Source organism: Scheffersomyces coipomensis (assembly GCF_036884675.1).
Source record: "Scheffersomyces coipomensis strain NRRL Y-17651 chromosome Unknown DFJ63scaffold_2, whole genome shotgun sequence".
Lineage (NCBI taxonomy): Eukaryota > Fungi > Ascomycota > Pichiomycetes > Serinales > Debaryomycetaceae > Scheffersomyces > Scheffersomyces coipomensis.
In genome coordinates, this window is record NW_027042893.1 from 699,840 (window position 1) to 724,011 (window position 24,172).

The window sequence follows — 24,172 nt, forward strand, 5'->3', positions numbered from 1 at the left end:
ATAGGATAGGGTAATAAACATCAAGATATAATGAAGATATGAGTCGACTAGAGAAGGAGGATTCGATATATGAACAACGGGCACTTCCTAGTGAAGAAATGGAGAAAGATGATGATAGTATTTTCTTTATATCTACGCAAATGCAATCAATCCATGAAGATGTAGTTGAAAATGAAAAGAATGAAGTTAAGATCGCTAGTCAAATTTCGAGATTGAAACTGTTTAGTCATGACAATAGTAGTAGTAGGGGTAACAGTCAAGTCACTGTTAATAAAGTCAAAGTACAACCAAAGTTAAAGGCTAAGAAATCTGGTAGTTCAAAAAAGAATCAATCTATGAGTTCAATGGTTAGAGATAAGTTTAGTACTGATAAATTATCATATTTCACAGGAGATCAGAGTAAAATCGATAAATTTTTAAAACGAATAAGGCGAGAGGAAGAATTGGATGAACTTTTGCCATTAGCTCCAAAAGCTGGAAGTAATGGTGGCGGTGTCAAACTTTCAACTTCACAATTAATATGTCAGCGTGATTGGAGTTATTTCCTAAAGTCTATAAAGATGAAGTTTCCAAATTTGAGATCGTCTCGGAAAAGGAATTTAAAAATCATCACTAGAAAGATAGCTATTGCTACTCAAGATAACGTTGATGCTGAGAATAGTTTATGGTCACAAGCAGCTTCAATGCCTGATACCGAACTTAGCAAAGATGACTTGAAATGGCTTTATGATTTAGATGATGAAGAGTTAATGAATGCAAGTAGTTTTGTCGAGGATGATATTATTGATAACAGAGAGTTTGTCTTAACTTTATCCCAGAATATGAATGAAGATGAAGAAGTAGAGTTCTCAACCACAGGTTCACCATCTCAAGGTATAATCGATATCTTTAGCAGCAGCGCTGAGAATGAAAATGGTGATGAAATCATTGTCATTCTGGATTCAGAATCAGAAGTGGAGGAATTAACTGTTTCGATGGAGAAATCCCAATCGTATTCTCAATCTCAAGTTCAACCTGGTCAAAGCTATCTTCAAGTGATGGAAAGTATATATAAACCAGAAGAAACACTACCATCACATCAAGATGAAGTAGTAGATCCATTAATATCATTCCAGAGTTTCCCATTTGCTGATCCAAAAAGAAAAATCATCCGAACACAAGAAGACTTATCTCAAGTTAATGAAGCTGAGCCTATTGAAATCACATCTCTGACTTCACTAAGTAAAACACCATCTTTTCAACAAACTCCAAATAAATTGAAACGTACCATTTCAGATATATCTCCTTTCAAAACACCCACTAAAAGATCTAAGCAACTTTTAGATACAACTAATACTCCTACCAATTCTTCACCGGTGAAGTTAATTGCGGCATCATCAACAGAATCGACTCCAGATGGTGGACAATATGGAAATATAGAAGATGATGAAGAAATAATGTCTTCTGATGGTGATACAGTATATTCAACTGCCAGAACCTACATCTATTCAAATCAATTACAAAAGGATAGAACACCGGTAAAGAAAAATGGTCTTAAGGTGGTACCAATAAGGAAAACTATACAGACTACACGTCATGAAGTATCTAATGCCATTCCAGTGCAAGATTATACTGATCCTATTAATCATATACAACTTAAACGAGTTGGATTCAAAGAGAAAGAAGTGATTGATATTGATGAAATTATCCCTGATTCTGAAGATGATGAAGATGATAAAGAGATTAGTATTGTTGAGATAACTAGAGTAGTTGAAGATCTACTGGATAAGACTAATACATCGATATTACAAGTTCCATCAAGTCCATCTAAGGAGATGTTCTCATCTCAGGAAATAAGGAATTTTTTAGCTGAAGAGGAAGACGAATCAGGTGGGTCTATTGATTTTTCAAAGTTCACTACTACCCAATTAAAGGAACAATTCAAAGAATGGGGATTAAAACCCGTTAGAGGACGTGATAAAATGATCAGTATTCTTACAGAAGCTAGTAAACTAACTATTAATTCTCAAACAACAGATTCAACCTGTGCCACAAGAACAACGTCTATTAAAAATGCCACTACTACCACCACTATTAGTGCTACTCAACAAACTATGTATGAGAAACTAAATGAAATAATTAAACTGAATGATTATTGGTATGAAAAGATAATAAGCTATGAACCTTTAATCTTGGAAGATATGCAAAAATGGTTAGAATCGATTGGATATAAATTGGAATATGATTTTTTGCAGAAGTATTGTGATGAAGGAGGTATTTGCTGTACAAACCAGCGTTGAAATAGAATAGAGTCTTTCCCGTATAAATATGTATTATAATGAACTTTTTTAATGAACCTAACGTTTATCATACACGTCCTGCTTAGATGTACTTTTTATAATCAGCTTCAATTCTTTCACTTAACAACTTATCATTAATGTAGGACAATAACCTAAGTGATAAACCAAAATCGGCCACAAATGTACCTGGACCATAGATGATATTGTTTAAAAGATGACCATATGGTTTGTAATATACCACTTTAAATGCCCAAATCCCATGATATATCCAGATCACCAACGCGATCAAGAATAAAATAGTAAGTATGAATGAGTTTGCAAATCTCATTTTCGATATTCTTTCTTCTACTCCGATGGCTGCTTGTCTAGCTGCTGTCTTCTTTGGAACTGCCATGATTATATATGATGTATATTACTTAATTTGCCATCATAAACTAGAGCTAAAGATCAAACATTTATAGTTTGATGGAATTTTGCCATAACAAAAATCATCAACATCCGTACCACAATACAGTGTCAATTTTTGGTGATAGGTCTGCACAGAAGAGTTTAAAAAAGAAAAAAGTAAGACCATTAAAATGTGCTGCCAATCTGAAGAGATCTATCACTCTTCAACAGGTTTCAACTTCTTCTTCAGATCAATTATATGGATTGAGTGTCAAAATGGAGTCTGAGTACGGATACGACCCACAATTGGTCATCGAGCCAGCATATTACTCTGGTGGTGTTCCAGTGTTTGAGCCGACCATGAAACAATTTGAAGATTTCTATAAGTTTAACAAAGCAATCAATCGATATGGGATGGAGTCAGGGATTGTCAAAGTGGTACCTCCTAGAGAATGGCAGAATGCAGTGAAGAAAGGGTATAATGTGAATAATTTATCTCGTATTCATATTAAGAATCCAATTCTTCAACAAATTAATCATATTGGATCTGGGGTATTCTCTCAACAGAATATTGAAAGGCCACGTAAATATGACATATTTCAATGGAAGGAATTAGCAGAGAAGGCTAATAATAAACCACCATCCATAAGGAAGAAGAGTGAAGATGCTCCTAGCAATTCCGATAAGAATGAGAAATCAAAACCATCACAATCCCCACCTAGAAGACATCATCATCACTATAATTCAACGTATAATATAGATACATCTGAATTCACAGAAGAAAGATGTGAAGAGTTGGAAAAGAATTATTGGAGAACTTTAACTTATGCTGAACCTATGTATGGTGCTGATATGTTGGGTTCTATATTTGAAGATTCTATCAAAAGTTGGAATGTCAATAGTTTACCTAATATATTAGATTTAATGGATGTGAAATTACCCGGGGTAAATGATGCTTATCTATATGCTGGATTGTGGAAAGCTACATTTGCCTGGCATTTGGAAGATCAAGATTTATATTCCATCAATTATCTTCATTTTGGTGCTCCTAAACAATGGTATTCAATACCTCAATCAGAACGAGAAAGATTCTTCGATATTATGCAAGACACATTTCATGATGAATATAAGAATTGTCCTGAATTCCTTAGACATAAGACATTCCTAGTATCTCCCGCATTCCTTGCCAAACATGGTATTACTGTAAATAAAATAGTTCATAATGAAGGTGAATTCATGATAACTTATCCCTATGGATATCATGCTGGTTTCAATTATGGTTATAATCTAGCTGAATCAGTTAATTTTGCCTTAGATGATTGGTTCCCCATCGGGAAAGCATCTCAGAAGTGTGAATGTATAAGTGATGCTGTGGCCATAAATATTGAACAAATTGTCTGCAAATTTAAAGGAATTCCATATGTTCCACCTGATTCTGATTCCGATACGGAACAAACTGAAGGTTTTGAGACAGAAACAGAACCAGAAACTGATGATGATCTGTTGAAGGTGATTAGTGTGACTGAAGTTATACCTTCTTCACCAACAAAGAAATCTTCAACCTCTCGTAAAAGAGTAAAGAAAGACCAAAAAGGTGCCTCAAAACAACAGCCCATTATAAAAAGGGTCAAGAAGACCCCTAAACAATCTAATTCTCAGTCATCACTCAAGACGGAAAGGGAATGTTATTTGTGTCCTAATAACTTTTCTAACAATCCTATGATGAAGGCAGATCCATTATTTCATTTAATTGATACTGATTTGACAATTAAAGGTAATAAAGCTCAAGTACATAAAATATGTGCCAATATGTTTAAAAACGAGTTAACATATGATCCCGAAAATGAAAGTATAGCTGGCTTATCACTCATTTCCAAAGATCAAAAGAAGCTACCATGTAAATTATGTTTGAGAACATTCGAGGGAGCCTGTTTTCAATGCAGTTATTCTAAATGTACGCGTGCTTACCATGGTACTTGTGGGGTTGCTGATGGAGTGGTATATAACTTGGAAGATGGAGGTAAAGTATTATGTAAATACCATCGTTCTAAGAAGATGTCTAATAATAGATTCCAAAAATTATCCTCCATACAAGGAATAAGTTCATTTATTCAATTTGTGTTTAATGGTAGGTATTATTTTGGTAAAGTTTTAAGAAATAATCAAAATGAACATTCATTTCATGTATTGGTTTATCCTGACTTACATGAAGTTTTCGAAATTTCTTATGATAATGTTTTGATTGGAAGTAATGCTGAACAATTGGATAATTCAATATTTATAGATACGTTTAAATCGAATTATTTGAATATTAAAGCTGATAATATTCATAGCAGTAATGATAATATTATTGAGATAAGTGATGAGGAGAGTCAAGAGAAGTATAATCAAATGTCAAATTTAAGTCTGGCTATTACGGAACATAAGAATTACATTCTGATTCCAAGTTCTCCTCAATCAGAACTCGCTTCATCTCCTCGAATCTTTACCAAACAGGCAGTAAAGAAAGATGCATTTAAGGATGAAGTTATAATCATCAGTGATGGTACAACTCAAGCGGAAAATATCGCTAGTGACGAATTAGACACACATACTGCTGGGGAAGTTGTATCCCCAAAGACAAGGTCGGGAAGGGTTTATACTAAATAAACGGTTTTTTTAAGTATTTTTATATAACGTTAATGATAAAATGTATATATTTGGTAGCGTAAGCTTTTTCGGTTTGAGTTTTTGTTTGTAGATGAAAAATAGAAAATGATTATCACCACAAATTGCAAATTGGATTGAGTAAGGTTCCTCCACCAAAGGTATGAAACGACGGAAGAAGAATGAGGTTATAGTGGTCAGTAGTGATGAGAGTAAAGGCAACAGTGAGGAAGAAGAAGATTTAATTGAAGATGATGAAGATATATCCCAAGACTTTATAGTGCTGTCTAAGAAACCAAAATCAGTAAATCTGAGCCAGAAGAATCCAACACCCATAAAGCGAGTCAAATACGAAGAGAAGGCATTTCCAAACCATGATGAGTATCAACAATGGAGTGACAAGTATACACCCAAGACCCTGGGTGAATTGTGCATCAATCCTCAAAAATTGAAACAAGTTAAGGAAGTTTTACAAGATATGATTTTTAATTATAACGCGTTAACTACACCCCGATTATTGATCCTTAGTGGTCCCGCTGGGAGTTGTAAATCAACTACGATTAAAGTTCTTGCCAATGATTTAATATCACAAAGACATCAGAATACTTCAATGCTATCAGGTTATGATGATCTTAGTGTTGGAGATCAAAAATGGATAGAGTATATGGATACCAATGTGGATGGGATTAATCAAAGTAATCAATTTGAAGAGTTCTTGAATGATGTAAAGTATAGAATTGGTCATAATTTATCAGTCGTGATATTGGAGGAATTACCTAATATATTTCATTTTGAAACATTACAAAAATTTAGGAATAAATTAAAGGAATGGTTATATTTGGATACTACATCTGTACGATTGCCTCCATTAGTCTTGTGCTTAACAGAAGTGGAATACAATAACGCGTTTGACTCATCCACAGCGTCCTATTCATACAATATTGAGAATAATCTAACGGTTGAAACGCTATTAGGCAAGGAAATCATTAACTCGGGTCCAAAAGTGAAAGTTATCAAATTCAATGCTATAGCGAACAAGTTTGTAAGAAAGACCATCAATGGTGTGATTAAAGGCGAACGAAGTATATTCAATAGTATCCCTCCTCGACAATTGAATCCGTTCTTAGATGAATTGGTCAAGATTGGAGATATTCGATCGATTTTGTTTAATTTACAATTATGGGCCAATAATTACGTCAAACAACAAGAAAAAATCGGTAAAGATGATGATAATGAAGGTAGGGCGATTCAATTGGAGAGTAGTTTTATTAGGGAGAATCAAATTAATTTATTTCATGCTATTGGGAAAATTATATATTCCAGTTCAGAATTTTCACAACTATCAGATTCAGATTCCAAAGATTATTACTCCATTGAACAAGTGCTAAATAATTTCAATAATTCATCATTATTGAACCTATCGATCTTAGAGAATTATCCCATTTACTATAATTCTAACTATGATATCTCCATTGCCAGTAATATCGTGAACGATTTAAGTATAAATGATTTATTCAAAGATGGATTAGAAGCGAATAAGGATTTCGGAATACGATCTACTAGAAACAATCTCAGATCGATAGTGGCTCAAGAATCATCCTCAAACACGCAGTACAATAACAAGTTAAAGATTAAATTCCCTCGACATTTTAAAATGATAAGACAATATAATAAAACATTACAACAGATCAAATCATATCAACGATATATCAATGAGGGGAAGAACTCATGGCAGGATTTGAATATGATAGATGGGTACTATCTTCCCATCATCTATAATAAGCGAGGTAATACTCGATATTCATATAATCGATTGGGTGGCAAGTTTCAAGAAATTCATGCTGATGAAGATTTACCTATTCAAGATAATATATCAAATACTGATGAAGCAAGCATCTATGACAAGGATCAGTTTCAAGTTGATATTGAGAACAAAATCGCCGAAAGAGAGGATGACAAAGGTGAAGAGGATGATGAATTAAGTGATCCTATTGAAAATAGTGATCAGGAAGATGATGAAGTCGATGATGAGGATGGATTTCTGTCTGATCCTGAGTTGGATGGATTAATATCGCAGGGTCGAGTATGATTCAGATTAATTATATTTATTACTATTAAACATTACCATAAATACCTACTTGTATATAGAAATAGAAGAGAGAACATATACCTTAGGAAATGAACGAAACCAGTTTAAGCCGCAGCTTGAAGAGCCTTTTCAAAGAATTGGTCATCTTCTTCAATACTTTCTTTGACGATATCTAAACCACCTTGGAATTCACCATTAACGTATAATTGAGGGAATGTTGGCCAATCACTGAATTTTTTAAGTCCTTGTCTAACAGAATCATCTTTTAAAATATCAAAGAACCCAAACCTAACTTGATGTTCTCTTAAAATAGCAACTAATTGTCTTGAGAAACCACATTGTGGAGATGATGGTGAACCTTTCATGAATAACATAATAGGAGCAGCGGTAGTTAATTTCTTTAATCTTTCTTGAACAGCATCTTCTGATTCTTCTTCTGGTTGGGATGTAGTTTGTGGTTTAGTGGCAGTCGCGGTGGCAAGTGGAGTTGGACCATTATGTGAAGTAGATGTAGATGATGATGATGAGAATTGGTTTAACGAATTTATAAATTCTTTTGGATCAGCTCCTGATAATTCTTTAAGAATTACAGAATTACGAATAAGAATAATATAAGGAACAGCACTAACTTCGAATAATTCACTGATTTCAGATAATTCATCAGCATTAATACTAAGGAACAGGATTGAATTGTCACTAGCTTTGGAATCAGCTACAGTTTTAAAGATTTGATTCATAGTTTGACATGGTTGAGCCCATGGCGTATGGAAATAAAGTACAATTAACTTTGTAGCATCATTTTTAGTTAATTCTGTGAATTGTGATTCTGATTCGATTTCCGTTACAGGCATGGTGTATGAACTATAGTTGTTTCGGTATGATTTAAGTATCTATAAGGGGTAGCAAAATGAAATACAGATGAAGAAATCGAAAAGATGGTTTAGATTACTAAAAAACTATGGCATCATCTTTGTTCATTATACTCTATTTGATTATAAATGAAAAAAAAAATTATATTTCAAAAGTCATGTGACCAAAAGAGAATGTCGTGCGAAGCACAATATACTAAATCTACATATATCCTATATAATTAAGCTACACCTAAATTAGACAGTTATACCTGGCTATTTGTACCAGAATAGCGATATCTGAAAGCATCAGCTACCGCTTCATTTAATTTTACAAGTTCTTCCTTTTGTTGAGCTTTTGTCAGACCAAGTAGTGCAGCAGATTTTTTACTAAATCTTTGAATATCAAATCTAGATAGTCCAAAATCATAGAATATAACTTTACGCTTTGTAGCGTCATATTTAAAATTTTGATATTTGATATCACCATGTATAAGACCACGTTCATGGATTGATTTCAAAGAAATTGCAGCTAAATTCTGATACTCAAACTCAGATGATGGATAATTTTGTGGGACCTGGTCCATCAAAAGAAAGAATCCACAGATTCTTTCATGACCAGATCTACCACTTCGACTAGGCCAATCGATTAAACCCGAACTATATAAATAAGGAGTTGCATTGGTTGTTTCTGTTCGACCTTCTTTTGATACTGGCCTTTCTAAGTTTACCCCATTGTTATTTACCTTTCTTAGTACAGAGAAGGCACGCAACTCGTTTAAGTACATAGAAAGGCAGAAACTGAAATTTAGATGAAAGGACCGAGCATGGGTGTGTTTCTCGAAATCTGGTGATGATACAGCATCATAGACCTTCAACACCATCTTTACGCCCCTGTTGATACCTGAATTACAGGTCAATGTAAAAACCTTTGAATGATGAACCACTTTATCCGGTTCATTAATTTGAATTGCAAATAAATTTGAAAAATCCTCCTCATTGATACTTTGATTGAAATTTACTTCCGTGGCTCTGAAGTCAAGGAGAAACTCTTTTCGAATTTTGATGTCTGGTGCATCGTTTCGGATGAGGTAATCTCCAACGGCTTCAAAATGTTTAAAGCGAGTCTGCCACTCTGCTTTAATGAAATTGTATTTACCTATTTCCACATCAACCTTGTCAGCATCGGTAAGCTTCATTGCTTTCAAAATATTATCAATTTTGTTCTTATCTGCTTGAGTAACCTTCAGAAAATGATTGAAAGCCAACAGGTACAATATTAATGAAGGGCTCGTTTGGTGATGTTGGTAACAATATACTTTACATTTAAGTTTAGCTGTTCTTATGAGAGTTAATGGATCACTTCCAAGGACAGGTAGCTCATCTTCTAATTTGATAAATATAATTGACTCTCTATCACATAAAACTCCTACTGGTGATCGATATGAGAGCATTTGATAGAGGATTTGATTCGTAAGGTCAAGGTACATCCTATTTTTCTTTTTGAACGCTTCATAAATACCACTTAGTTTAAGTTCTATTGGCAACATGAATATACGAGAGTTCTTTAGTACCAGTAAGCAACAATCGGGCCTTGAAAAAGTTTCCAAAGCAAGCTGCTCATGATACAGAACTACCGTAAATCTTTTGTCACCGGAAATGAGAGATCTTAATGGAAGAAATATAGTAGTCATAAAATTGGCACGTAATTCCAGTTCATTTCTTGTATTTCCCGCACCAAATCCAATATCAGAGAATTCTAGCTCCTCTAATGCTCTCAATTCGACTAGCTGGATTTTATCATCAACATTCAAATTTTCAACTTCTAACTGCCTGTACGATTCATAGAACGATCTATTTTCTGTAAATGCTGAAGTTGTTGCTCTTGATTCATTGGTGCTTATATTAGTGGTTATACCTTGTACGGCTGAAATTGCATTCTTTCTTGGCTTCTTCCGATGTGGCTCATATGAGTCCGGGATAGTAGCAAATCTCTCGAGAGTTAAATATTGCTGTCTTGGAAAAGGAAGAGCGAAAAATACCGAATAGTAGAAGACTCGCTCCACTATCTGAGCAAAGGATACCGGAAGTTGTATGTTGTGTTTAATGGCATATTTAATGGCTTCGCTTTGTAAATGTTGGCAAAGAAAACGGGTAGATCCATGTTGCTCATGGAAGTCGACATCAATATAATTCCTATCTCGTCCAGGTCTTTCTTTATTGCCAACAAACATATGAAAGGGTAACAATATTAAGTATTCAATTATAAATTATATTTAATTATGACTATTAGAAAGTCAAACCAAAAAAGACGTAGACCAATTTCTTCTCTGAAACCTTGATAATCGACTTTTCTTGAATCTTCAATACTTTTGAATTCTATTTCTCTTTGATTTCTTTGCTCTTTAAATATGAAATTGTATGGTGCTTGATCTAAGTAGTTATGCTTAACATCTGTCGAATATTGATGTATTAATGATATACTCTTATCAATAAGGAATTTGTCAATCTTAAAATGGTAGTCGTTGTTGTTTGCAAGTTGTATATTATCAACCTCTAACTCAGGGATATCTTCTGTTAAACTCATAATGAATTTAATTAGTAAATTCTGATTGTTTTGATTGATTGGCTTGATTTGTAAAGAGTTATGAGTTGTGCTTGTTGTTTGTTATGCTTAAGATTATTTCCTGCACGCAATCCAATGTATTGCGCCGCGCCAAGAGCTCTATGTCTACATGCAGTACCATTCGGATCCCTAATTAAACTTAAGTCACGTTTTCATAATATTACCGATGCTTGTAAACCATATGTCACACATCTCTACTTCTTATGCCCAATAAGTGTCACCTATGGACGATCATTGGACCTCCACCTCCATTCATGTGAACAATACTCTACTGTTGATTGACGCTTCCAAAACTAACTTGTACCACTTAGCCGATCCCCTAACCGCCAAAGAATTACAACATTGGGTATCGTACTTTGACAAAGCCTACTAAGTGACTATTACACACACAGAAATCCTATTCTACACCGATATGTTCAAACAATATTTCATTCACCTAAATATATAGAGTTTTACATGCCAACTTTTGTAGAAAAATATAGGGTAAACTGACCCCAGAAAAGTTTATACCACAACGACAAATCATATTAGTATCTAATATTCTACAATTAAAAGGAAGATTTAGATATGTATATATACTATGGTTTAAGTCAATTTCATCAGCTCGAATATAGTTCGAACTCTAATACTATCCGCGGCAGTGTATCTTTCAAAATAAGTCAACAACAGTCTATACATGATTAATGAAGGACTATAATCTGTGAATTTATGACATTGTATACTGCATTTGATTTTTGCTAATCTTTGTTGAGTTAATGGATCAATACTTAATTTTGGACTTTCATTGTTATTTATTTTTATGACCATAATACATTCTTTATCAATAATGAACCCCATTGATGAGTAATTTTCAAGCATATGGTAAAAGGCTTGGTTTGTGATATATAGAAAGTTTATATCCCTTTTTATATATGAGTCATATAGACCTGTATACTTCACTTCAACTGGAAAATCAAAGTAAGTCATTGAATTTCTAAATCCAACATGAATGCAAAAATCAGGAGCTGATATAATGTCATAGCAGACTTGTGACATTAATTCTGCGTCATAGTGCCAACTTAATAAGTCTTTTAATGGTACCAATATACCTCTCATTACATTCAGAATAACCGTACTTTTCAAGTGATATCTTTCATCAAGGATCTCAGTTATTGGTGGACAAATTCCCATTACGAAGGATACTTTTACTGATTCTATCTTATTATCAATCTCGTCAATCACATTAGGTATTATCTGACTATGGGTTTCAAGAAATTTTCTGCTGCTTGTATAATAAGTACTTGGATTCTTTGGGACATTCAAATTAGGGTCTGGAGCATCTATTGTGCTCCATTGTTTGTCACATACTGGCAGTTGAAAGGGAAATACAAATAGTTGAGAGTAGATGAATATCCTGCATACTTTGTTAACTAGAGCTTCAATCTGCATTTCATCAAATGTATCAAATTGACTAAAATATCTTCTTGCAATGAACGCCAAATACCGTTCAAGAAGCATCATGGGTCTAAAAGGAGGTTCTAATTCAACCTGATCATAATGTCTAGGTTCATTCAATGTACCTGTATTACCAAGAAACTGATGAAAACAAAGTAAGCGATGAGCTATCTCTTTTCTAAATGGTTCGAAATTTGGGACTTCAGAATCTAATTCAGATACAAATTCGACTTCACGCTTCATTTCCAATTCTTTAAAATATAAAAGACTAGCATTTTCCAAATAATCATGATTTGCATCTTGGAGATAAGTTTGAACTAATTGAATGCTTCTTATGATAAGACTATTATCAATTTTGAAATTGTAGATTTGAGTGCTCCCTGACATTGTATTAGTAGGACTTTAGTTCTGATAGTTTAATAAAGAATTAAGTAAATTATGAGTAATTTTAAGATGAAGAAGTTGCCACTTATACTTTCCAGTTTATGTAAAAAGTTGCAAAAATTGAAGTCATGCTTTATGTCATGTGACTGAAACTATAAAGAATTGTCACCATTACGATTTTACTGCGGGTTTAATTGAAGTGTGTTTATTAACAGCGAGATATTAAAACTAGGAACAATTAAACCAATAATGGTCGTCTTGATTACAATTTGATTGTTTAAGTGTTAAGAGGATCATTAGTTACGGTTTCATCGGAGTGGTGTAGGTGGCCGTAACATTTATATCCAGAGTAATTATTACTTTTATCTCTTTAATAAGTAGAATACTCACTATAACTAATTATACTAACAAATCACACTATACTAACAGCCATAGTACTATTTTACTTGTCGTTCGTTATTAATTGTAACTATAATTGTAATTAAAAGGGTAAAATTTAAAAGGGGGCAATCAATCTAATTTAGTTATAGTACAGACAGTGGGGCAGTCTCTAAAAAAGCCAACTTTTGTAGAAAAATATGGGGTAAACCGACCCCAGAAAAGTTTATACCACAACAACAACAATGATGACGATGTTTATGAACGTAATATTATGTGTTATGATTCAATAATATTTCCAATTTGCTATTCGGAGTTTCAGGAGAATGATGACTCTCCGTGGATTGAAATGGATTGTTGAATTGTCTGATTTTAAATTGTTACTATGAAGTTCAATTTTCTTATATCCCTTTAACGATATTGGTATAATAAATCCCTTATGAGGTCAGTCATTAATTAGTTATAGTTTAAGGGCCGTAATTGGCTAACTTATCCCATTGACCGGCGGCTAAGATTCATCATCATCATTTTATTTTAAAGTTAGTAATACTTTTTGTATTGTGTGTCCTCATAATAAATTAAACTTTTACTTTTTTGTCCTCTCTTGGAAAAGGTGGGGTAATTCAAAAATAAAATGTCTGTCTGATAATTTACTCGAATTTTTACACTCACAGTCTTTTTTTTTTTATTTTTTTTTGTCCTCTCACTTAATTGTCGGAGTTGACCCTGGAAAACAATTTTTTTTTTGTTGGTCATACTTACCCCACAAAAACGACGTAAGATAAACCAAAAAAAAAGAAAAGAAAATGTAAATGAAAAGTGGAATTTTTGGCCTGAACCAGTCAAGATGGTTTTAATCAAACCTTGATTCAATAAAGATGCTGCAATATATATAAATTAGTAATAGTCTTTGAATCAGAATGGAATTAGTTTGTAATAATGATCGGGTATACACTTCAAGTATAAAGCTTGGAAAAGAGTGACAAAACTGATTATTAACTGTGAGCTTTTTATGGGGGGGGGGTTATAATTCCCACGGAATATTAATTAAAACCGCTATACGAGCCGTCAATTCAAAGTCCATATACCCTTACCCATAAATTAACCATAATTACTTATGATATAGTAAGAATATAGTCATAATCGTATAAATCAATCTAAATCTCATAAATAGAGTGTAACATTTATATATATCAACGCCTTTGCATTTGACAATCTCTCATATATTTTTAACTGAACTCATAACGGCTACACAAAATTTAATTCCAATTACATTGCTGTTGAATTAACTTTTTGGTCATTGGGTTTATCATATCTCTTTATCAATAAGTAAGAGATTATCAACTATAACTATCACTAACTTTTTCATTTCGGTTACACATTTGATCGTTTCCCTTAATCAAATCAGTCAAATCGATTCCGCTATCCACACATTTTTGAGCGGTATTTTTACATTACGTTACGGTCAAACTCCCCCATACAAAAAAAACAATTTTGTGTGTCACAAAAAAAGAAACTGATTGTTCTTTTACTTTACTTTACAGACAGACAATTATTCTCAATTCATCGAGAGCTTTTTTTTCATTACGTACTGACAAATTGACTGTTAATCTTTTGATTCAAGATAGCTCCTTAAGTTCAATCAGCTCATATCAGATCAAATCAAATCAAATCAAATCAAGGGAAAACTCATTAGCTAACCATTCACTATCACTCACTCACTCGATCACTTACTCATCTTTAAATCCCAACAACTGATAACCTAAAATTCTCTTGACAATACCAAAACCCAAACAACCACATTACACATTCTTTAGTTTTGTATTACTTGCCCCCAATTTGACAATAGAAATATTTTTTTAAAATTTTTTTGTTTTTCGGGCCATAAACATCCAAACCGCCATACTTTATTCAAATTTTTAAACTTTTATTTTAAGTGTCAGAAATTATTTTTGTGTGAAGTGATTTGTGTCTGAATTTTAGAAAAAGGAGAGAAATCATAAAAAGTCAGACAAAAAAACAGAATTTTATTTTTGTCATTTTTTTTTTTTTTTGTTTTTCTTTTTTTGTCTTTTAACAAAAAAAATTAAAATTTTTGAAAAAGACTTTTTGTTGTAAATAAGATCCAAATTACTTTTACAACCAACTCCAACCTTAACCCAATCCATCCATCCATCAATCCATCCCCTATCTCTAATCAATCAATCAATCTATCGACCTTCCATAGTATGTACAACCAAGCACCAATAGCCATCTAGATGATATCACAAATAAAACTTCAATCTAGTTTCCCCATGGATTATAACCAATTAGACAATAATAGTAATACATCATCCACCACTGGTGCTGCCAATCTTTTATCTCATTCAAATTCAATGAATACATCAAATTCAACCATGCCGGAATCCCAATCTATTAATCGGTCTGACAGCATTTCTTCAACCACTTCAAATTCAACCACTAAAAGTGGTAAAAAGAATATCCCACTTGAATTAACAGCTTATGGTACAACTCCTCTGGGTAAACCAAGATTATTCGTATGTCAAGTCTGTACAAGAGCATTCGCAAGATTGGAACATTTAAGAAGACATGAAAGATCCCATACCAAAGAGAAACCTTTTAGTTGTGGAGTTTGTCAACGTAAATTTTCAAGACGAGATTTATTATTAAGACATGCTCAAAAATTACATGCTGGTTGTTCTGATGCTATAACTAGATTAAGAAGAAAATCTATCAAAAGATCAAGCAGTATGTCGAACTCAGGTTCGAATGATATGATGTTGGATGATGATGACGAAGATGATGAAGATGATGAAGAAGATGACGATCATACTTTAATTGATAATTCTCATAACATTAATAATAATAACAATAATAATAATAACAATTCTAATCAATCATCAAAAAATAATGATAATGTCGAGTTTAATCTCAATCTTTTCAATCATGAATCAAATATCGGTATACCCTCAACATCTTCAACTGCAGGAAATACAGTTAATAATACTCCAAAATCAAAATCAAAATCATCAAAATCAACCTCTAAAGTTTCTAAATCAACTCCAAAGAATACTTCAACTTCTTCATCATCTAATTCAACTAGAAAATCATCCATTGTATCTACCAATAATTTACAACGTCAAGTTATAGATAATAATCGTAAAAAAATCATGGGTAGAAATAGAAGAGGAGCATCATTTTCAGCTCAATCAGGTGCAAATTATGCTATGAGTATATCAGAATTTAGTGAAATGTATCCAAATTCAGATAATGTTGAATTTTCAACTCCGCAATTAATGCCATCAACTATGAATGATGAAATGAGTTGGTTAAATAATTTATCCACCATTCCTGGATTATCAGATAATGCCAATACTCCAATGATGAGACAAAATTCAATTTCGTTAAATCATGAAAATCATGGTACTCCTCCTATAAATGTATCTCATCATGGATCATTCTCATTGGCTTCTTCGACTAATACTGGTATGATTCAAGGTAATAGCAATAGCAATAGTCATCTTCATCATTCAATTTCTCGAAAATCTTCAAATTCCATGAGTCAATCAGAAAGTTTGAATAGCATTAATGGATTTGATAATTTGAGTTATATGATGCCAACAGCAACCATTACTAATCAGGAATTACAAAATGGTGTAGCTGCTGCTCAAGCTGCTCAAGCTGCCAAATCAACCACATCTTCATCCAATAATAACAATAATAATACTAATAATACTAATCCATCTAATGTCAATAATAATCAACTTCATGAAGATCCACCAAATGATTTCGGATACTCGTTTTATGATATTCCAGAAACTGTTTTATCAGCTAAAATGTTTGATAATTTCAATGCCGATTTAGAAACTCAACATCATCATAATCATCAACAACATACTCAACAACAATTATCAGGCTTGGGTCCTCATCAACAACAACAACAAATGCACCATATGTTCAAGTCTTTAAGTCCCATCAAACAAGAATTAGATGATGAAATAATGGAAGGCGATGATCATGATGCAACTTTCCAACATCCTTTAAAATCTCATAAAACCGCTGTTGCCACTCCATCAACTAATTTTAATGTCCATAATAATAACAATAATAATAATAATTCTAATACTGCCAATGCGAACTTTGATCTCAATTTCTTAAATGATATTGATGAATTGACTCATGAATTCGACGTTAATGCTAAATTCATGCCTAATGGTTATTCATTCTATGGTGATAATCCTTCAGCTTCTTCATCCGGTATTGAAACCAATTCTCCTCAAATTCAAAGTCCTTCTTTACATTATGGTCCTGGTAGTACTGCTTCTGCAACTGCAAATTCGGATATGCTTATAGATATGAATACATTAGATCATGCTCAATTATTGAATATTGAAACTACATTGGATAGTTCGAGTTTTGCTCAACCTCAACCACCTCAACCTATTCAATTACAACTGCAACAACAACAACCAGGTCGCCATTATAGTATTCCTCAATTACAACAGCAACAACAACAAGCATCATTCAATCAATTCAGTAATAGTCAATTTGTTCAAACTATGGTACCACCAGCTCAATCTAATTGGAAAGCAAAATATAAACTAAGTAATTTTTCAAAGAATAAGTTATTCACGAATAATTTAAGACATATGATTAATAAATCCTTATCTAAATATCCAATTAGTGGAATTATGACTCCAACTATTCCAACTAATGAAAAGTTGGAGTTTTATTTATCTACTTTTGTTAAGACATTTTTAACTCATTTCCCATTTATTCATACTTCTAAATTGAATGAATATGAAGTTATGAATATGACTGCTAATGAAGATATTAATAATGAAAGTTCCAGAGTTTGTTTACCATTATTGATTGCCACTATTGGTGCATTATTTTCCAATAATAAAAACGATAGTGAACATCTTTATGAAGCTTCCAGAAGAACCATTCATATTTATCTTGAAAGTAGAAAAAATTCAGTTGGAAGTGATAATGAAAGTAGTGGAAGTAAGAAGGAAAAGGATTCAAATTCGACCATTAATCCATTGTGGTTAATTCAATCTTTAACTTTATCAGTGATTTATGGTTTGTTTTCTGATAATGAAAATAATGTTTATATTGTTATTCGTCAATTGAATGCTTTAAATTCATTAGTTAAGACTTCAATCAAGAGTAATAGAGTTATTTTATTTTCTATTAATGGTGAAGATGAAGAAATCTTTAATCAATTAAATTCAACTATTCATGCTACAACTCCAACTAATAGTAGTAAAACTGGTAGTAATAACAAAAATGGTGGTGGAGGATCATTATTCCCAAATAATTTCAATGATGAATTGAAATTCAAGAATAATATTAATATTCAATCTCAAATCAGAATTGTGTTTATGATTTATCGATTAACCAATTTCTTATTGATGATGTATAATGTTCCATTAACTTTAAGTATTAATGATTTAAATAATTTATTAATTCCAAATCAAGTCAATGAAACATTATGGGGATTTAAAAATTATCAAGAATTTCAAGAATTCGATCATAAGAATAATAACAATAATTTTTCCACTACTACCATTGATGGATTTTTAAGTACTGGTGATAAGATCATTTACAAGGATTTATTATTGAATTTAACTAAAAAGGGAGGTTTAACTAAATCATCTACTGTTAAACAATTGAATCAATTAAGTAAATATGGTTTCATTTGTATAAGTCATGGATTATTTGAAATTAGACAATATCAAGAAATGAAAAATATTGATATTTCTTCAATTTTAGATTATTTAACTAAATTCATTCCAACTACCAATACTACCAAATTGCAATCTCAAGATTTTGAAAAGTTAGATTATGCCCTTTTAGTTAATTTCATTAAAATTAGTTCATTAATTGATTTTAAATTAGTTAAAGAACAAAGTTGGTTAAGAAATTTCGATGAATTAACTAAGAATTTTAATAAGTTTTTAATTGATAATAATCCTCAAAATGCTAATGCTAATATTAATGATAATGATTATTTAAAGATCATTGATTGTTGTTTAATGATTATTAAATTAGTGTTGTTCAAGTCTGAAGATGTTACTGAAGAGGCTACAAATGGTGGAATGTTTAATACTGATTTTGGATTCTTAAATAGTAATGGAAGTCTTGATGCCAATCAACCATTCCCTCAACATCTGCCTCAACAAATACAACGTTCTCATTCGTCCCCTGATAATAATCCTGAATTCAATAGTTTATTGATTGAAGATAAATCCAACATTGTTAGTGAAAAAGAGAATAGTTTAGTTAATTTCGAAAAATTCATTCATTTAAGAATTTATGAAGAGTTTGATAATAGTACCAATTCCATCTTATCACAAATGTTATTCCATGTGTTTACTATCTTAGCAGTATTTTCCATTTACATTATAAGAAAGAATGCTAATAATGATGCTGTTAATAATAGTAATGATAATTCACCAGATTTATTATTTGAATTGAATCATCGTTTTAGTATGACATTAAAATTATTGGATAAAGTTGAAAATTTCTTAAAATTGAAGTATAATATGGCTGATCTTAATAGTGTGTCCAGTAATGCTCCTTTCAATCCTAATAATATCAAATTAGAAAATGATTTTACTAATTTATACTTATTCCAAGGTACAGGCGGTAGCCATAACAATGGAGAAGCCTCTACATTATCTTCTTCAGATGGATCTAATAATCAAAATTTAGAACAAACATTGAATATTTTAAAGGTTGGAGAAACAGTGATGAATTATTTATATGATTCCAACATTAAAGTATCAATCTTTAAGAAATTGAGTGGAAGTTTAGCTCAAATCAGAAAGTTTTTAATCGATAATGAATCAAGAATACTTTCCTAGACTGGTGATGATGATGATAATATTTACCTTCCTTTTCCTTTTCGTTTCCGGTTTATAAATTGGTTCTGGTAACCAAAATATGTGATGATATACAAACAAACAAAAAACCATAATATAAAAAACATACATTGTTATTACTACTTTCTTCTTATAAATTTATTTATTCATTTATTTACTTACTACTTACTTATTTATTTTAATTAATTATTTATTTATTGATGTTATTTTAGTTTTAGTTTTATTCTTATTTATGTTATTCTATATTAATGTGATTCTATCAAGAAATCAAATTTCATAATTTCTATTTATTTAATAACAATCGTTACATTCATTTATTAATCGCTAAACGTAATGTGAGTCTTATGTGCTGCAAATTTTCAGAGCTGGGGCTCATTATTCTTCTGATTCAAGTGGGTATTGTTCAGGGGTAACTACATTCAATCATACTCGGAACATGTCTATCCGTTGAACTGTTGTTTCTGTTCAAATTGGATCTACGGTCATGGGGTTGATGGTGTCTTACGAAAATGATCGACTTTTCTATAAGCGGTTGGCGTAGTAAAATATACGAAACAGGCGACTATTTTCCATAAACGTTCAATTACCATAACTACAAACCTTAAATAAGAATGATGTAATGCTATAGGTCAGAGTTAGTGAAACTTGAGCAAAAACCATTAAACGAATATCGAACAAGCCACTTCCTCTCATTAACTGATCAGAGAGTATTCGGCAATCTCCTATGATAACACCGAAGAAGTTCAATTATTAATCCACTTATTTTACATCTAACAAATTACTAAGATCAGATAAAATGGTGACAATCCATAGTTGATTTAACATTGCTATATATACTATACTATATGGCTTACGTAAGCGATTATGTAATCAATTTTTCAGATCTCCATAATTTGTAATCAGGGATTAGGTGATAGTACAAAAAGGGGGTTAACCCACAATTAGAATTAAACATTTGTCAATTGATTCTTATTCATATTAATCTTGAAACAAATTCTATATCAATTGAATTGAATTGATTGTCATATACCACGTTAGACCAATTGAATTGCTGCTGAAAAATTAAAAAACAATCTTTCATCGTTTTTGATCTGGCTTGCAAAATACTCCTCAAAAATTCGTTTAACTGTGGCTGTTATTACTGTATTACTTGTTAAGGTTAATCTCCAATAGTTTTCGTCTATAAATAGAGTGTTATTTCCAGTTACTCAATTCGATCGCTAGATAATATTTCATTATCCCCTACTTTCTTAAACTCAATTCCTATTCAAAATGAGTATGTATAAATAATGATATCATATGACATGAATAATGATACTAACTAACCGTTATAGCTTTAAAATTATACTCTGCCGGTACTCCAAATGGTAACAAAATCACCATCTTCTTAGAATTCTTAGGCTTAAAATATGATCTTCAAAAGATTAATATTAGAGAAAATGAACAAAAGCAAGATTGGTTTGTGAAAATAAATGCAAATGGTAGAATCCCAGCTTTAGTTGATTCCGATACTGGTGTAACCATCAGTCAAACTGCTGCTATCTTACAATATCTTGCTGATACTTATGATAAAGATTATAAATTCTCTTACAAACCTGGTACTATTGAATATTATAAACAATTGGAATATTTAATCTATTCCGTTGCTGAACAAGGTCCAATTACAGGTCAATTGGGTCATTTCACTAGAGCTGCTCCAGAAAAGATTCCTTATGCCATTGAACGTTATACAACTGATGTCAAAAGAATCTTGGGTGTATTAGATGATATTGTCAGTAGAAATAAAGACAATGGATATTATTTCGTTGGTCCTCATTATTCCATCGCTGATTTCTCAGTGTTTGGATGGGCTAGATCAGTAGCTAATTTTAATATTGATATTACTGAATATGAATATCTTGGTCCATGGTTTACCAAGCTTTCTGAAACTCCAGAAGTTAAAAAAGGTCTTGAAGCTCATAATTAATTGATTTAATTAATAGTATCTTGAACTGATTTTAATTATGGTTGCGAAAAAAAAAAGTATGCTCTTAAAAACAAACAATCGTATATATACTACTTTATATATGATTTATAAAAATATACAAATGATATTTTCTAATTTTCATCTACAGATTTCTCCTTCTCGTTTTCGTCAGTTTTATCTTGAACTATTCCTCCTTCTCTTTGAGCCTTCTTTTGTTGTTCACTTTTAATTTCAATTTCTTCAGAACTCTTACTCTCCTTTGGAATAGCTTTATTATTTTGAAATAATGAAGCAATTAATGCAATTGCAGCTAATCCAGCACTTAAATGATATACATTTCTAATAGCCTTCATAACTTGAGTCTTTATGAAATATTGGGTTTCAGGAGTTAATTCTTTGATAAGTGAGGTATTAACTAATATCGTGTTGATATTCACATTACTTAATTCTTGCAAAACGGCTTGATTAGTTTCTGATTTCATGGCAGAAGTTAAGATAGATTTCAATGATTCTGTATATGTTAACGTAGCCAAATCTGCACCAAGAGATCCGCCAATAGAAGTTCCAAAAGTGAAAAAAGTAGTTCCCATAATTGTGCTACCGGGAGTCTTTGGTAAACTTAACGTGAATAACATAATACATGATTGCATTTGCATACCAGTTGAAATACCAGGTAAAATCAAAAATCCAATAATTTGACCTAATGTTGAATTTACACCAAGAAGCATTAAAATAGAATTACCTACTAACCCACATACCCCAGCGAAAATTGAAAATGGTTTAACTGAACTTGCTCTTGGAAATGCTCCTCCACAAAGTATTGAAGTTATAACTGACGCAATAATCATTGGTAAAAGATGTACACCTGAATGCCAAGCATCATAACCATGAATCACTTGGAAGTAAACTGATATATATAACTGATTGATAATGACATAACCGAAAGTGGCAGTGATGGTCAATACAGAAATGATACAATAAAAGTCGGTGATGATATCAGGAGCTAACAATGGATACTTTGAAAATCTAAGATTCCAAATGAGGAATATAGCTAAGAATAAAACTCCAAATATAAGTGTACAAATAACAGCAGCTGAACCCCACTTGAATTGACTTGATGATCCAAAACTGAAGGCAAGTAAGAATAACACAAGTCCAATGGCCAACATCGCAACACCTATGAAATCAACAGTTTTGAATTTTGGTAAGATCTTCCCCTTTGGACTTGGTGGATTGAATGCATATTGTAAGAAAGCAAATGCTACTCCTCCAACTGGTAAGTTGATATAAAAACACCATCTCCAACTAACCTTAGAAAGTGCACCACCAATCAATGGTCCAATAACTGATGCCGTTGAAAAGGTAAGTGCAATCAATATCATTCCAAATGTTCTACGTTGAACAGGAAGGATTTCAGAGATAATAGCATATACTAATGATTGGATACCACCTCCGCCAATACCGGCTAATACTCTACCACCAATTAACATATTCATATTTGTGGATAATGCACAAATCAATGAACCGACTTCAAAAATAATAATAGCAATACTTAATGTTAATTTCCTACCGACAATGATTGAAATCCTACCCCAGATAGTAGTAACCACACAAATTGCTAATAAGAATCCAGAACTTAACCAATTAATCTTATCAAAGGCATCAAATTTATTCCCGATTTCAGAAATGATAGTCACGACAATAGTTTGATCGATCGAAGTTAAGAACATAGATAACAATAATGAAACAATACAAATCACAAGTTTATAACCAGTCATATATTGTTCTTCTCTTCTAGTACCATCACCGGCATTACTTTCAACGAAAACTTCATCTCTCTTTGATTTTTGACCTGGTTCTTCAACACTAGTTGTTTTTTGATCATTAGTATGAAACACAACGATCTTGTTTGTTTCATCTGCTTGGTCTGAAGTTGACCCAGATGGAGATACTGACTTACCTGACATATTAATTTTCTGTTCCAGTTACGAATTTAAGAAACTAACTATAGTATAATAACTCTTCTGACATCATCAATGTCAATCAAATGGTTCATTTTATATAGTTTTGCAACTTATAACAATGATATGGTTATAAATTGCACCCGGTTTCTACACCCTCATATTTCCCTTTATTTCCATCCAAAACCGGGGAATTAAATCCGGGTTGCAAATTTTGGTCCCATAATAAAATAGTTGCATCCTCCAACCGTAATTCATGCGAAAACAAGTTTGCCACCTGTTTT

At 32.1% G+C, this 24,172-nt stretch overlaps 9 protein-coding genes across 9 annotated transcripts; 5 read left to right on the forward strand and 4 right to left on the reverse strand. All coding sequences in view use genetic code 12, as the record gives it.

The window, feature by feature from the left end:
- Positions 1–38: 38 nt before the first annotated feature.
- Positions 39–2,279, forward strand: DFJ63DRAFT_311473 (uncharacterized protein; the record flags this gene model as incomplete). The annotated part of the gene is made up of 1 exon (XM_064905760.1): positions 39–2,279. The coding sequence occupies one exon, from the start codon at positions 39–41 to the stop codon at positions 2,277–2,279; it is 2,241 nt and encodes a 746-aa protein (XP_064763479.1).
- Positions 2,280–2,361: 82 nt separating this feature from the next.
- Positions 2,362–2,673, reverse strand: DFJ63DRAFT_311474 (uncharacterized protein; the record flags this gene model as incomplete). The annotated part of the gene is made up of 1 exon (XM_064905761.1): positions 2,362–2,673. One exon carries the CDS (start codon positions 2,671–2,673, stop codon positions 2,362–2,364), a length of 312 nt encoding a protein of 103 aa, XP_064763480.1.
- Positions 2,674–2,942: 269 nt separating this feature from the next.
- Positions 2,943–5,315, forward strand: DFJ63DRAFT_284122 (JmjC domain, hydroxylase-domain-containing protein; the record flags this gene model as incomplete). Its single annotated transcript, XM_064904775.1, has 2 exons — positions 2,943–4,128; positions 4,252–5,315. The coding sequence occupies 2 exons, from the start codon at positions 2,943–2,945 to the stop codon at positions 5,313–5,315; spliced, it is 2,250 nt and encodes a 749-aa protein (XP_064763481.1).
- Positions 5,316–5,475: 160 nt separating this feature from the next.
- DFJ63DRAFT_311476 (uncharacterized protein) lies at positions 5,476–7,401 on the forward strand (the record flags this gene model as incomplete). The annotated part of the gene is made up of 1 exon (XM_064905762.1): positions 5,476–7,401. One exon carries the CDS (start codon positions 5,476–5,478, stop codon positions 7,399–7,401), a length of 1,926 nt encoding a protein of 641 aa, XP_064763482.1.
- Positions 7,402–7,453: 52 nt separating this feature from the next.
- GRX3 (monothiol glutaredoxin) lies at positions 7,454–8,384 on the reverse strand. The gene has a single exon (XM_064909026.1). The coding sequence runs from the start codon at positions 8,250–8,252 to the stop codon at positions 7,506–7,508; it is 747 nt and encodes a 248-aa protein (XP_064763483.1). The 5' UTR covers positions 8,253–8,384; the 3' UTR covers positions 7,454–7,505.
- A 131-nt stretch (positions 8,385–8,515) lies between these two features.
- Positions 8,516–12,696, reverse strand: DFJ63DRAFT_333769 (uncharacterized protein; the record flags this gene model as incomplete). Its single annotated transcript, XM_064907908.1, has 7 exons — positions 8,516–8,995; positions 9,179–9,493; positions 9,569–9,681; positions 9,955–10,167; positions 10,569–10,758; positions 11,497–11,653; positions 11,810–12,696. 7 exons carry the CDS (start codon positions 12,694–12,696, stop codon positions 8,516–8,518), a joined length of 2,355 nt encoding a protein of 784 aa, XP_064763484.1.
- Positions 12,697–15,365: 2,669 nt separating this feature from the next.
- ADR1 (DNA-binding transcription factor) lies at positions 15,366–19,943 on the forward strand (the record flags this gene model as incomplete). Its single annotated transcript, XM_064907909.1, has 1 exon — positions 15,366–19,943. The coding sequence occupies one exon, from the start codon at positions 15,366–15,368 to the stop codon at positions 19,941–19,943; it is 4,578 nt and encodes a 1,525-aa protein (XP_064763485.1).
- Positions 19,944–20,397: 454 nt separating this feature from the next.
- GST2 (glutathione S-transferase GST2) lies at positions 20,398–21,927 on the forward strand (the record flags this gene model as incomplete). The annotated part of the gene is made up of 2 exons (XM_064907910.1): positions 20,398–20,407; positions 21,296–21,927. 2 exons carry the CDS (start codon positions 20,398–20,400, stop codon positions 21,925–21,927), a joined length of 642 nt encoding a protein of 213 aa, XP_064763486.1.
- Positions 21,928–22,058: 131 nt separating this feature from the next.
- DFJ63DRAFT_327979 (MDR family MFS transporter) lies at positions 22,059–23,894 on the reverse strand (the record flags this gene model as incomplete). Its single annotated transcript, XM_064907633.1, has 1 exon — positions 22,059–23,894. The coding sequence occupies one exon, from the start codon at positions 23,892–23,894 to the stop codon at positions 22,059–22,061; it is 1,836 nt and encodes a 611-aa protein (XP_064763487.1).
- Between the last annotated feature and the right edge of the window lie 278 nt (positions 23,895–24,172).